This window comes from Sesamum indicum, linkage group LG6 (assembly GCF_026168435.1).
Source record: "Sesamum indicum cultivar Baizhima isolate 11 linkage group LG6, ASM2616843v1, whole genome shotgun sequence".
NCBI lineage: Eukaryota > Viridiplantae > Streptophyta > Magnoliopsida > Lamiales > Pedaliaceae > Sesamum > Sesamum indicum.
The window spans coordinates 22,063,174-22,078,714 of record NC_142662.1 but is presented as its reverse complement, the minus strand read 5'-3'; the positions used below and the strand labels follow the sequence as shown (position 1 = coordinate 22,078,714).

Sequence of the window (15,541 nt, the reverse complement as noted above, 5' to 3'; positions counted from 1 at the left end):
AGAGAACATTCTAAAAATTCACATAGAAGCACGAAAAAAAGAGGAGGAGTTGATACGATACCGTAGTGACAACCGTTCAAGCCCAATTTTTTATTCCATGAGTTTTTCTAATTTTTCTTCTTTGTGTTAGATCTAGCTTGTATGAACTAATTTACTTTTGCTAAGTCTTTTGGGAAGCCTAGTTGAGACAATATTTTAAGTATTTTTACCGAATTGATCTATAATTTTGTTTTCATGTGTCCACAAATATTGTGCTTATTATCATAATTTGGGAGTTTGATAATCTCTTACATTTAATTAATTATGTTGATGAACTAGAAGGAAATTCGACATAATGGACAAGGTAATTTGTGGTACGGATTGAATGATATGTAGACATACAGACATATCGGCACAGGTTTTTACTGATCTTAATGCGTTATTCTCACGAGTCTTGGACTGGAGCAATCTACTAATTCCTTGATAATAATAGATTTGATATAACTCGGAAGAGTATATTGAATTAATTGGGAAAGAGCCTCAGTGTATGAAAACACTTGCCCGTCATATTAATTTGTTGATTTTACACTCATTGGATTAATTAGGTGGACTGTAGCCTTAGCATCTCTTTCACTCTTGAATTTTATCCGTGTTTGTTTACCTTATCTCTTTAGTAATGTTTTTTTTCGTAGTAGTAATCTATCACCTGATTCACGGTCGTCTAGATAATCGTAGATTAGTTATAGGTTTGGTACTTATTTCATTTAAATCCTCATTGGATCGATACATATTATACTGTTTGGTAGCTAATGCACTTGCTATGACATATATAAACATATTTAGGCAATCTTTTCAACTCCTTCTCGACTTGCATTAAACCTTGGACTTTGACTTCAAGTTATAGACCGATTTTGACTTCTCAACCATTAACCATCAATACCCTTCACCATGGGTGGCCGTCTAGTAATGGTCCATAGTTTTAGAGACTAGGTGAATGTTGGCGTAAACGTTTAGGCTCTCGAGTTCCATATAGGTATAGTCCTTCTGTCAACCATCTCCCAGCCTTACTATAGGGCATGAATTGAGCTTCGATTCCCATCCTGGACCAAGCAACTATACTTAATATTCGAGATGTATTTACTCTATTGGTCAATATAAAAAATCATTCTTTATTCGACCAATCGGTATAACCATAAACTTAAAGAATCTAAACAATTTTAGAGCGCATAGGAGACATATCCGTCATATGTTGACAGGGACAAATTCTATCTTGAAATCCACTGTCCTCACCACATACTCCGATTGCACTAGACAAGACTTAAAACAGCCACATCTAACACATGGTCATCTCTCGCGAGATCCAATATATAACCATCATATATATGTGATTGCCATGATTTCTCAAGTTTGATAACTAATCCTATACCATCGAAGCCGAGAATTTCAGTCATATCAACCTACCTTCCAAGGCTTCAATATAACGATTTTCATGAGTCAATTCAGTCAGCTTATAACCTTGTCGACTAACCAACTAAAATTGCATAGACGTTCCGCATCTATCCCAATGAAACATGGTACGCATCTAATGAATGTAATACTTAGTGAGTTTTTATAGAACTATTGGTTCACTACTGGTCCACCTTTCTCCGTAATTTTGGACTCAACTTTCATTGCTTACCAAATCTCGAGAGTTTCTCCACGAAGACACCTTCATAAAAACTTTCTCATCTACTTTATATTTCTCTCTTTGATGCTTGTTAAAGTAAATCTTTTACTAATCTTGTACTATTTTCAAAATACTTAACTATTTATATCTTAATTATTATTTTTTTGCACCAATTCAAGACTTTTAAGTTTTTGTTACCCCTCAACTTCAAATCATGCGATATATCAACATCTCACTGAAATTCTTAGAATGGGAAGTATTGTAGGTTATCATCCTAATTTCTCTTAATCTCAATTATAAGGGTCTAATCATATTTTTTAATGTTTTTGAATTATTTGTTCGTACTTTCTTTTTTCTCATTTGTTTAAGGTTGATATTGGGTGTAGGCCTTAATTACTATTACAAAGAAATGGGTATTTAACCCTTAAAATTATAGAATAATACAAATTTACAAAGTAAAAATTACAGCAGATATAACGCAGTAGAGAATATTGAATATTCAAAGCTCAAAGAGCCAGATCCGCATCTTAGGCTTTCCCCACAATCACACAGACCGGTAGCCTTAAGAACTCATGGTTTTTCACGATTTTGGCACAAAGCCCTTCGCCACAAAGGCTTTAACACACAATCACACAGATCCTCACTTTTAGTTCACACAGAACCTATGTTTTGTTCCGACAGAAGGAGAAAAAAGGAGTATCAAGCACTTTTTCAGTTATCCACAACCAAGAACCGACCACTATTTATAAGGTCTCCCAAGACTGTAGATTAAAGGAGGAAGGAGGCGGAGGCTAAGTCCCAAGACCATGGAAACCGTAGCAATTAAGGAGAAGGGGGTAAGAAGAGAAGACAGAGAGAGATGACGGCGCATAAGAGAGGAGAGAGAGAGAAGAAATGAGAGAGTGAGAGATTAGGGTTAGGGTTAGATAATAAGTAGTGGTCAAACCAGGTATGGGCGGGTCGGATCTTGGGTTGTGGGTAGGTGGGTCGTGGGCTTGGGATAGAAGTGGGCCAAAGAACCATGAGCCATCCAGGTGAGTTTAAATGGGCCTCCCTTAATTTGGTCATGGGTCATATTTCTAACAGTTGAAATGCTGCATTGAAATCTAACTTTGTACTGAATGCTCTTAGTTCTATAACTATTGGTATATACATACATATATATATAGGCATGTCATGCAATCTTACAATTTTTAAAACATAAAAGTCAGCTAATTTGTCTAAAAAATCACCCTATCTTATAAGTAGGAAATAAGCCGATTTCGTCAGTCAATCCACCGTGATCCAAAAAGCATATATATTTTCTAAACATACGTAGCAACTCAATAACAAAATTCATAGTGATGTTATCCTATTTCTGTTCAAGTATAGATAAAAGTACAAGTTTATCTACTAATGTTTGATGCTCTAGTTATAACCGCCATACCACACCTATCACATAAGTTCATTTCAACATATCAAACACACAATGTCTCTAAAAGCTTTTTATCAGATTGACAATCCCTGCCCCTTCATGAAGTTTTCATTCTAGTCGCGTCCAAAGAGACGAGGGGCAAGACAGTAAAGACTCGATACTTGCCTGATATATTCTTCTAGTATAAAAAGGAAATCCCATTTTAGCATAGGAAAGAAAAAAAGGAAAAGTGAGAAGTGAATCTATTATTCTAGGAAATATTGCATTTTCATAATTGAAAACCTCTAGAGAATCAATTGTAAGGTGTCGTAGCTGTATCCTAAGGCCCCATTTACTTCAAAAAGTCGTATTAAATGAATGATATTAATTATTCTTATTAAATAAATAATAAAAAAAATTTGTATACTTTGTCAGGTGTTTACTTATATGTATTATTGAAACGTGATAAATTCTATCAAGTATTTATTTAGATGTATCCACATGCTTTTGATAGAAAAATTATCTTTGAGTCCTTGTTTACAAAATTTAAGAGACAACAAAATATTATTATTATTATTATTATTATTTTATTACTGTTATTATTACTATTATTATCATCATTACTATTACTATTTTATTACTGTTAATGTTATTATCAATATTATTTTTATTATTATTGTTGTTGTTCTCCTCCTCCTCCTCCTCATCATCATCATTATTATTATTATTATTCATCAAATTACGATGGTACAATAATCATTCACATTTGGTGCAACCTTGAGACTAATTGATACCACCTACCAAGGTGGTATTAGTTATTCAGGTGTAACACTAATTAGTACATAACTTTGATTTTATATCGGGCCCCCGTACAACAAAATAAATACTGTATTATCCTATACTAATTTTTTTTTATACAAACTTATACATTAAAAGTAAATGGGGCCTAAATCTTTGATCAAATAAGTAGTTTTTCTTAATTAATTTTGGTTGATTATTACGTAATTCTTTAATTGTGCGATATCACATTTCTACCTACCTGAACTCAGATATTGCTGCAATGGACGAGAGAAAGGAGGACATGGAAATCGATCAAAATAATGTCGACGCTTTGATGGCAAATTTGAGGTAAAGATGATATTTTGTGGAAAGTTAGGGACAAATGAGACATTAATCTTGGCCTGACTGGGGACAAAGAGGGAAAACAAAAATTAATAATAATACCATTGGGCTGGCCCGCCCATTAATTCGACGATGTTGGGCGAATCCCAATCTATGCACTAATCTGAAGTAAAACTGGGCTGGCCCAGACAAATAAATGTTGAGTTGGGCTGGATTATACCAGATATCCGGCCCAGTAGAAGGTGGTTACTAATTTGTCCAATTTTTGAATGCAAATTACGCTCGTGTCTCTCCCGCTTGCTTGTTTAGTTCTTTGTCCTGAGGACCTGAGTTACATTCATTTTGTTGCCGGCGACTGAGAGAGAACAGAGTAGGAGCAAGGAAGGAGGAGACTAAGGTTAATTCTCTCACCAGTCGCAGACTCTGATAAGCAGATCGCGCGCTCCGCCGCCGTCGCCACCAGCTTCATGCCTTCTGAGTAAATCAGCGCCGGAACTTCTGATTCCGAGGCGTCCGCAGCTGGAGCCGCCGCGCGCAGTGTAGTCTTATAGTGTAGGGACGGCGGCATTGGATGCTGCAGCACAGATTAATGTGCAGAAGAGGAAGACGAGGACTAAGGCCGTATTTACCTTGAATTGTTAGTTTCATTTCACCTGCAATTTTGAGCTGTATTTAAATCGTTAGTTTCACAGTTTTATATTTTCTACGCAAAAAAAGAAAAATTGTGACTCTTCTTTCCAACTAGAGTTAGGATTATGATAATTGAAGTGAAAGCAGGGGGGAAAAAAAAGAAAAGAAAAAACTAATGACTTGTCTAGTTTTGTTGCTCTCTGCTATGTTTTGCTTGGCAACTGCAAGAGAAGAATCATGTTAGTTTGAATTTTCGGGAATTTCCTTGCTTTTGAACTTGTACTTAGTTATCACTTTCTGTTGCTGATGGTTCTTCGCATTCTTTTTCTTTACTTTCCTGTGGCACAGTTGAAACTGAGCAAGATATCGTACCCAACACGATGTTACAATGGATGGGTGGATCAAGGCGGAAAGTGACAACAGTAAGTTATAGTGTAATAAATGCTTTTGTCCTACAGTGTTGCGTTGTAACCGGAGAGCATCCGAAAAGAAAATACTTCACTGACCGTTTATTGTTTGGGAATTTTTTTTCCATATTCTGGGCCTAATATTTCCTGGTTTGAGTTCTCCCATCGATTTGGGTACCCACTAAAGTTGTTAGGTGAGTTAGTGAATGGGAAGCAGATCTTTATGTTTAACGGACACTATCAGGCTTTCTAGGCCTTGCCATAAAATATAAACTACTGTTACTACTCTGTCATGCTTAAATGTACTGTTTTGTTTTCTTGCTCTGGGCTATATAGACAAACCATTATACTGTCTTCATTGGACTTAAATCTATAAACTCATAGGCTTGACCAGGTTGAAGTGCAGCCACCTTGTCGGAGGATCTAGTTTCATGATATAGACTGTTCATTTTTCAAAATTGTAGTATGTAGACTCTGATGATTAATAACACACCAGGGTTAGGCAAACTCATCCTATCACGTTCCTATACAGTAACTTTTCAGCTTTACTTTGCGCATTGAAGTCCCTCCTACTAGTCAGGAAAAAGTCGACTTGGAGAGATGCCTTTGTTACTTTCTTCTTTGATTTTTCGGTTACTTGGTAACATGATGAGAATTGATGTGATCCTAGTTACTTATATTGTTTCAGTTTGTTATTTTGTTTTCATTTTAACATCAGAAGCATTCGTCTTTTATGTGGTGTACATGTGGCATGTAATCATGCTGGGATGGGAAAATTGCAGTCAAGAAAGTCAACTGATAAAAGGTACGAAACATATTCTGACTTTACACATTGGTTTCTTACTCACCCTTTCTTCACCCCTGATCTTGTGACCAGAGTTCTTATCATTTGCCACATGATATGGAGCTGAATTGCCGAGAATTTAAATAAATACAGGCAAAAGCAGTATTTTGAGCAAAGGAAACGACAGCAGCAGCAGCCAGCTGGTTTAGAGAGTTATGCTGATGGAAAGCGCTTGTGCACTCTACATTCTGATAATAATAGATCTCTTGATATTCTTAGTCTGGTAAATGCATCAATTGTATCTCAGGATCACAGGACCAGCTGGATCAATGGTAATTGACCTTGACTTCTGAGATTTAGAAAAGCCAGAAATTTCTCAGAGATTCTCATTCTCTGAGATGCATGAGAATCAATTTGGATTCACATCCATGTTATTTATCGCATAATCATAAACTGAAACCTTGGGATATGATATTATTTTGGATAATTACATACACGTTTTGTTCTCTTTCGTTTATATTGGTCTGCTAGTCCTCTCAGCTGCAATATTTTGATTTTTAATTTAGAATATATTCAGATCCATGCTTCTGTTGTCTTAAGCAAACTGATTCAACTAGTGATATTAACTCTTATTGTTCCCTGCTATGTCTAATATACTGAGTGTAAATCTTTTTGCCAATTTTTAATGGATAGTTTCTTTGAGGTTAGTACTCCCGGATGTTTCCATTGTTTTGCAACTTTGCCAGCTTAAAACATATTCTACAGTGGAACAAAATTTTCAATCTTTGAATTCTAGAATGCATGAATACGTATATGATACTTCACCATTTACTCTTGGTTTACGGCTATGTTTATGCTCTAAGTTCTCACTATGATGATTAGAAGAGGTAGCAGAGCTTAAAGAACCTACATAGGGGTGTTTGTTGTCAGAGTTGGGTGGCTTTTTTCTGTTTTATTTTTAAATGTTACCTTTCGAATTCTAAACTTTTTTATCAGTTAATTTATACTAACGCCAGCCTGAATCTACTCTTATTTCATCTGATATGCATTCAGTATTTACTTAATTGCAAACTAGGTGTACTTGTTCTTTTTATTTCAACATGCCATACAATTAAAAAAATAATCCTTATAAAAATACAATTCAACATTAAATTTCAATATCCATTATGCTATTATTATCTATATCACATCTTGATTGCCTTTTCCTTTTCATCACAAAAGCAATGGATAATTCAGGGGATGCTGATTTTACTTTGAACCATCAATGTGCACACCCGCCTCCAGCTATTCTCGCCAGTGGAGGAATGCCTGTGGATCAATCTGAAATAAATGAAGAAAGTATGCTTCCGATCTTAGTTAATGTTTTTCTTTTTCTCTCATTAGGCTATTCATTTCCTTTTTGAGATGGTAGGTACTGTATGTTGGCAAGAGCCTAGCATCATACTTTATTTGTAGCAGGTACTCCTTGGAATTATGGCACAGAGGCTGAAAATTCAAAGAAGTAAGCTTTGGCTCAATATCAAAGAGATATCCCTCGAAATCCTATAGTTGATTTCTTTCAAGTTTATTGTTCTCTAAATAGATTCAAAAGATTAAAAAGACAACTCTATAAGTAGGGTTACTTTTCTATATAAGTTACAATTATCTTGGAAGTAATTTATGTTCTGTTCCTGCATGCTGCATTCCATTGTCTCTTTCCAAGCTCTACTATTGTTTTTCAAAAGAGATTTCTCTGACTGGAGAGGACATTAAACAGTCACAGCTTTACAGGGTTTCGATCCATTTACCTGACCACAATGAAGTTTTAGTTGGAAATAACAAGAAAGTTGATCCTTTCAAGCTGTCCACCACCAATCGTGAGTATTCTTTTTCTCTTCCCAGAGCATCTAAGTTGTTCTAAGTTTCAGTACCTCGTGGGTTTCCTGATAACTCGTTCTTCGGACAGTTGTTTTTCATTTCCATTTTCAAATGCTACCATGTTTTAAGAAATGTTGATGACTGATGATCAAGATAATGCCAATATAGCTCGCTTGAAACTGTTTTTCTTTCTTATTTTATATCCACAGAGATATCTGTCATTGATTTGCTTGGTGATGGTGGAGGAAACAGTAATGAAGAAGAAGATTCAACACATGCTCGGGAAGCTCATGTTGCATTTTCTATTGAAGGTTATGCTTTATCGGAAATGATCCAGCATTCTTATTTTTCAATCCCATATGTACCAGATCATGATCCCTGAAAAACCTAATAGAGAAATATTTGCCCCATTGTAAGAATTATCTTTACTACTTTTCTTGCCTACTTGACTTATCTAGTAAAAAATATGACAAGGAAATCCCTGCACCATGAGTCACTGAATGATTATTCTTCTGAATATGAAGTAAAATCAAGAAAAGAAAGGGAAAGTGGATTTTACTTCTACTTTCTTTCCATGCATATTAGGGAAGTCAATTGATAAAAGCACAAATTTTCACTTACTATGATCCCTCTCTCAAATTGTATGGAATTCTGGCACTTGTAAGTTTCACAGGAATTTAACCCCTTTTTCCTCGGAGATCTATTAGCTTTAGATTTTAAAATGATGGCTATAATCTTTAGCTAGCATTTATTGAGAGACTGCTTATGCATTTCAGATATAGGGAAAGTGGGAACTGAAACTCCAGTTCACTCCCCGAAGATAGCTGGCAGGTGAGTTCTATAGACATATTTATAGAAGTTTTACCACGTACTGCACGACTTAATAATCAGTCTAGTACAAAACTGCGGTATGCAGGCATGCGTTTCATGGGGCATGTTCTTGAGATTTACAACAAGACGTTTATCAAACAACACAAACAGAAAATATCAAGGCGCATGCTAATAGGATTAGAGACCTAGGTCAAGTTTTGAGCCACTTAGCCTTATTACTTTAGTTTATTTGTTCAGACAAATCCAGAGGGCTAGTAAGAAGCTTAAATGGAAAGCTTTACATATATTTTCCTTGGTTTGTGCTTTTTACGTTTCGGATTGTTTTGACTTTCTCAAATTAGCTTTACAACCTCTTATCCACCTGACAACACTAGCTGTTTGATAATGTCTGGATTCTGGAACTAAACTGTGATTTACAATACTTAATAATTTACCATCCAACACTTCAAATGATGTGTGCTTCGGATACTTTTTCCTTTACAGGTAGGAGCTTAATTGCTTGATAATTTGCATGTTGAAAGCTAGGCAGCTATTGCTACTTGAGTGTAGCCAATACTGTTTTGTTCTACAATTTTCTTAATAGGGTTATTGCACTATTTTTTGAGGTCTCCTCTTCCTCATTGGCTGCTCTCATGCGGAACAATTGTAATTATTTTAAGATATGCTGTAGAAATATCATCTTTAATGCCTAATTTTCACAAGAAATATCAATTCACATGTTACTCTTAATAACGTATACGTGGATAACAGACTTTACACTATGCATCTAATACCTGTAGCCTGAGAATGCCAATAAAGTTGGAAATTTTGAAACTCCACTCAAGTTAGTTCTCTACCAGTTTGTTTCATTTGCATCCTCAAATCTTTCAATTTTCATAGTCCTACTTGTCATGGCTCACTTACTAGTATCTTCTTTTATATGATGCATTTGGTATTGCAAGCAAAAAGTGAAGTTCATTCGTTCTAGTCAGCAGTCTTGGGGGCAACCCGCATACTTTTTGAGGAAGTCTTGAAGTTCACTTGCTGAGCTTTAGTGGTCTTTTACATTCACTATATATGAATCCAAAAAGGAGTGTTATGTTCCATTTGTTCAGGCCCTCTGGTTTTTAATGATTACAGATCCTTCCCAAATGGTTTCTCTTCTCCAGAAAAAGGAAGGAGACAATCCATCTCGTCCAGACACTTTGATTATGGTTTTCATGACCTGGAGTCCCCAGTGGTAAGAGTATTTATATTGCCTCTTGTCAGTTATATAAACTTTCTGATGTGGTCCTAGCACCCGGCAGTCACTAGTATATCCTGGCACAGGGTTTTGTTGTTTCTGGACTGTTATTTAGCTTGTCAAGAAATTCATAGCTTCTAACTGTACTCTCATTTGGTCTGCCCTTGTTGAGTAAATTGATAGATATTTGTCTTCCATTATGTGTTTGGTTGAGGATCTATATAGGACTTAATGACTGGGGCCAATATTCTATACGTTCAGAGATGAATACATCAGTACAGGATGGCAACTTGAGTTTCTGGTTGCAACACAGTTGACAATTAATTTGATTCTGTTAAAGGAACAGTTAGCATGGTATTGATTTAGAACTTAACATTTTTCACTTAGTCCTGATGTTTAAAATGGTTCGCTATTGATTGCTTTTCTTGCTGAGAAATATGGGAGAAATTTATTGCCATAGGATGTTTAGATGGCAATCCATGCAACTCAATAAACAGACCATTCATTTTATTACTTCCAAGTTCTAACTATTCTTGTCTCATTATCTGTATGGATCATTATAAAATTCTTGAATAGATGCATATTCTTTGCCTTTTTGATCTGTTAGTGATTGTCCCTTAATTTGAAGATAATAACGATCTATATATTATTTTTTCTATGTCAATTTGGTCATATTTCTGTGGTCATTGATCATGTTCTCAAACTCATACATCAAGAGGGAAAATTACAGGTTGTTATGATGCAGGATATTGATTTTTCACCATATGACAATTCAAAAGAAAAGCCTTCCTGCTCAAGGAGCATGAGGAACATAGTTGAATATCCAAACCAGACGTTCTTAAATTTCGGAAAGTCCTCTCCTTTCAACTGCAATGTTAGTAAATTGCAGGGTGTTTCTGGCACTGATGAACTCATCTACAACATCCAAGACAGCGGCAGAAACATTTGGAATAATGGTGTTTGTATATGCAATTTTCATCTTCAGTTATCATTGTAATTCTCTTTAGTTTTCTATCTAAGTCGTTTATCAGAATATTAAGACAAATATGCATTAGGTGGTTTAAATTACTACACTGAACAGTTCGAGGGCTACAGATTGGCTGACTAGATATCATCCATTCGAATAAAGTGTTGTATTTAGGTAGGTCATTACTCATTAGTTGATTTGGTGGAAACTGATAAAGATCTGAACCAATCTTTGTTGGGGTTGGGCATTGAGGGGCTAGGAAAAACTCGAGAAATCTAGGAAGTTGTCGTTTATTTTACATGGAAATCGCATTGATTCTAATTGAGGTTACTGTTATTATTCTCTGAAATATTATCCATCTGACAATTTCTTAATAGAGTAGTTCTGCTACAGTTAATGTGTTGTATGTTTAGAAGTTATTAATGGGGATATCCTTACTCAAAGCTGGGGGGGGAATGATGACACTGAGGTTATTATTGATTTTCTGACTTGAGCTTAAGAAGGTTTTCCTGGAGATCTGGCTTGACCTCAGATGATAGGCTCGTAACTTTTCCCAACATTCTGGTTAAGACTTGGATCCCAATCTATCTAGAATTATCCAAGTTCAGCATGTGTTCTCTAGATCAGTAACAAGGAATCAATTATTTATACTCTTCTTTGCAGTGTTTCTAACCTGATAAGAAAGCACCCTTATATCTGTTCAGCAATTTCATGCTATATGAGCATGCTCTTTGTGATGCTCAAGGGGAGTAGTATGTACTTAGTAGGATCAACTGCATCATATACATGATACCAGAAATATAAATATGTGCAAGTTTTTCAGCTGTTACTAAGCTTGCAAACTCTATATGCAATATGTACTCTACTCTCTCTCTCTCTCTCGTTTGAGAACACATGTCTGTAATGGAGGCTGTTGAAATTTTCTTGAAGATTAAGGCTTTCAATATGCCATCTATTTTCATATTGGGATGTACTAAATTGTCTCCTTACTCGGACTCCGCATTCAAATTATAATATGTAATTAAAGATCATAACTATAGTTTGTGTGTTTCTGGATAGTTTTTCATATGCAAAGTTAGGATTGTATTTGTTTAATTAGTTTTTCATTGGCGCTGTTGATTTCTGTAAGTTTTGGCTTCAATATGATCAAGTGATAGGACTGGCATTCTTTACTCTTTTCTATTTGTTAGGTCCTAGCTTCTTTGACGACAGTACTGATCACCTGGGACAGTATGAATCATTTTGCAAGAACTGGGTTGATCAAAGAAATTTTAGTTATGATGATTATAGCCATAATAAAGACCTCTGGAATCAGGACAGCAATTTCGAAGCATGGAATGTGCAGAAGCAAAGGTCTGCTACTAAATTAATTATTTCTCCATCCTTCTTAAGACTGTCACTTAACTGATAGGATTCTCTTGTGACTTTACAGGTCCTGCATCCAAAGAACCGAAAATTTCGATAAGAGAGGTGCTTCCTCCTTTTGTGGATGTTTATGGTTTTCTTAACATTTAACATCTCTTCTGTTGTTGAACAGTAGCTATCCTCGGTTGCTTGCGCCCTTTCTTCTTTACAGACCCAAAATAATTTGATTGATGTTCTATGGCATCAATAGTATTTTATTTCACTATGACGAGGGAATCTAACAAAAGAGCTGCATTCCTTAGAGATCAAGATTCATTATAAGTTTAGGCGTCCTCTACTATTTCTATACCATCTTCAGTTATTAATCACCATAAAATTTGCTGGGAGGAAACACACTTACACTGAAGATAGGAATATTGAATTTATGCACATCTTATATTGTTTGGAGAAAACCACAGAAAATGCTAATAACTAGCTTGCTGTTTTCGCCTAAAGTTTCAGTGAGCTCCTTCCTGCAGTTTATTAGGCGAATAAACATTTTTTTTTAATAGAATTTCCAATTCTTCCTTATAAGTTTTTGTTAATTCATAGTGTGTTTCCAAGCAATTTGCTACTTAGATAAATTGTTCTTATAAAATATATGCCTCAACATATCCATTTGCATTTTTGTAGCCAGGAATTTATGCATTCAACATAAGAGTTATCTCTGTCTCAAGGAAGATTAGTTAGATCTAGATCATATTTGTCGGTGATCTGCTATACCATTTTACTGAGTTTTTCTCATTTTCTTCTCGCTGGGTCAGAGTCACCCTTTCCTTATCGAAAGCATCAGAACACAGAGGACCTTCCTGATGTCATAATTTCAGAAACAATGTGGTAAGTAAACTTTGTGGAAGAGCTAAATGGTTATACTATTTGGGTCCTCTAATAGGTTGTCCTGTAAAATGGCAGGTATGCTGCTGTTGAAATAGATAATGGTGTTAAAGATGCTGTTGACCACTTTGTAACAGAAGATGCTAGAGACAGCCTGAGTCTGCTGAGGTTTCACATTTGCGCTTTTTGTCAACATCTCAAATCTTTCATTTTATTCTGAACTAATTGGAACTCTGTGTCCTACTGCGAGTTCTTGACAGTGAAGAATCATGCTCTTCCACTGCAGGTTATTTGGTTTTATCATACTACGGTTTTAGCAATTGATTTTTCTCAAGTTGTGAACGTAATAAATTTTTTTGGGAACAGTGAGGGGCGATGCGGCCAAAAATTCCTGAAACAGAGCTTCAGAAAGACTCAGTGTAGTAGACTTTATTTTTCTACCTCTTGCTCATCATTGTTAGGTAGGTAAAATGCCAACAGCTATCTGCATTTATGGTGTTGGCATTCTTTTCAGGTGTAAGCAGACTTGAAATTGACTTCTGCGGAAACGGGCTGTGTAAGGTAGATTTCTCACATGTTCTTTCAGAACTCTCTTGGTGGCATTAAACAATATTGAGTGACATGATGCAAAAATCATTTTAACAGCTTATCTTCCAGTTGATGATGCAAGAACGCTTTAAACAACTATCTAAAAAGGCTAAATTAAGTTTTATCTAATTAAGCTAATAATTCCAGATTTCAAATAATAGTTCACGTTCAATTCATCAGAGATGTTTTGATGAATACTAAATGAGGAAACAAGGATGAGACTGATCTTCAAAATTCTCCTACTAAGTTGCTATTAAATCCCTTGTAAGCTTATTGTTGGAAAAATTCAGTTTTGTGTAATAAAATAATGTTATGAAATGTAACAATCTAATTTAGAAATCAAAACCAATATAAGTGACGTTGGAATAGAGTATTATATATAATAGTTAAAAATGCTATTTATGACAAGAAAATTAAATAGTAAATTGACAACGAGAATGGAATTGTAACAATTATTTGTCCAATGGTAATTGTAAGAATTAATTGAATTCCATAGTTCGCTACTTGTCTTGAAGAAAATATACGTTCGATATTAATAGTGCACTGGATATAACATAATTTCTCTCAAGATAAAACGATTGTAATTCTTTCGGTGTAGTACTATATCAATGAACATCTCAATCAAATACTCAAAAGCTCGTTACAAAACTTAAGTTCAAATTTGAAAGTTTTGAGAGAGAGGCAAAGAGAGAGAGAGAGAGAAATGGCATGGCCAACCTCACCACTTAATATAGCAAATTGAATTAGCTATTATTGGCATTTAAAACAACCAAAAACGATGGCAAAAGACCTGTAACAGCAGCAGCATTAAGTTTTTAGTTTCAGGTGTTAAAACCTAAAATTTGAAAATTTAAAAGTTCAACTTTAGTTTTAAATTCGCTCGTTGCTCCAAGCCAGAGCCGGGGCGGGGCGGGCAGCGTGCGTGGTGGGGCACCTCCATGTTGACTCTAGTTTCCATAACATTTCAAACTCAAATTTGGACTTGAACTTAATATAAGCAGTTTATTGTATCAATAAACTTCCTATTTGCAGTAAAGATATATGGGTGTATTACATTTCACCCCCCATAAACACCTTATATACTTATCAATTCTCATCATTGTCCCATCATTCTCCTATGTGGGACAAATATTTATTCTTTTTTTCTCAACCTAATCTGTGGATTTTTTTATGTAATTTTTATTAAAATTACAACAGTTCCCCACAAATCTATAGATTTGAACTCAAGTTTATGTGACTTGCTTTCAATAATTGTACCTTTCGATTTGAACGACTGTCTAAGTTATCTAACTTCAGTTATCACCAAGTCAAAGGAAAGTAAGCCTTGATTTGAGCCTGTGAGTGTGATAGCATTTGTCAAATAACAAAAAACCACCGACTTTTGGGGGAAGCCTGCTTGTGGGCATCAAGAAAAGCTTAACTATTGCTCCTCTTTTGAACCTAGTGCTATTATTGTAGCAAAGAAGGTTGCAGCATTTCCAAATGTGTTTTATATATAATTGTATTAGGACAATGGTTTTATCATTAATATTATTCAGTTTCTGGATCAACCTCTCTGAAAATCAAGATCTGGTGTAGCAGGTTTTTGTTGGACCATGATGTCAAAAAATATATTTTTATATGTTTTAATCAGCTACTATATTTCTTTTTCAATTTTATCGACCACAAACTTGAGAAGTTTTTGTTAAATGATGTCCTCTCCTTGTTCCGGCTTTTCCACTTCCTTGTCTTTGCTTTTTTTGGTGTGTGTGTATGTGGTGTATGGGTGTGTGTGTCTGTGTGGGGTGTGAGTGTTTGTGTGTGTGCGTGTGGGGTGTGTGTGTGTGTGTGAGCGTGTGGGCTGTGTGTGTGTGTATG

The 15,541-nt window shown here is 35.3% G+C and overlaps 1 protein-coding gene across 12 annotated transcripts; it reads left to right on the top strand.

The window, feature by feature from the left end:
- Positions 1-4,456: 4,456 nt before the first annotated feature.
- LOC105163855 (uncharacterized) lies at positions 4,457-13,752 on the top strand. 12 transcript variants are annotated; one of them, XM_020694447.2, is made up of 18 exons: positions 4,457-4,797; positions 5,139-5,212; positions 5,980-6,002; positions 6,135-6,313; positions 7,203-7,319; positions 7,437-7,482; positions 7,752-7,837; positions 8,048-8,149; positions 8,615-8,669; positions 9,789-9,888; positions 10,622-10,847; positions 12,049-12,211; positions 12,291-12,328; positions 13,027-13,099; positions 13,175-13,264; positions 13,357-13,382; positions 13,463-13,513; positions 13,611-13,752. In XM_020694447.2, the coding sequence occupies exons 2-17, from the start codon at positions 5,171-5,173 to the stop codon at positions 13,489-13,491; spliced, it is 1,395 nt and encodes a 464-aa protein (XP_020550106.1). In that variant the 5' UTR covers positions 4,457-4,797; positions 5,139-5,170; the 3' UTR covers positions 13,492-13,513; positions 13,611-13,752. The 12 variants fall into 12 exon arrangements, with proteins under 12 accessions (XP_020550106.1, XP_020550105.1, XP_020550110.1 ...); XM_020694446.2 differs by having other exon boundaries at positions 13,463-13,752; XM_020694451.2 differs by lacking the exon at positions 13,357-13,382 and having other exon boundaries at positions 13,383-13,752.
- Positions 13,753-15,541: the final 1,789 nt, after the last annotated feature.

Excerpts from the sequence above, each read along its gene's own strand:
- LOC105163855 (XM_088882046.1), top strand. The coding sequence starts at position 5,171 with ATGTTACAATGGATGGGTGGATCAAGGCGGAAAGTGACAACA. Across the intron at positions 5,213-5,979 it reads CAAGGCGGAAAGTGACAACA|TCAAGAAAGTCAACTGATAA; the intron begins GTAAGTTATAGT and ends GGAAAATTGCAG. Across the intron at positions 7,320-7,436 it reads ATCTGAAATAAATGAAGAAA|CAGGTACTCCTTGGAATTAT; the intron begins GTATGCTTCCGA and ends CTTTATTTGTAG.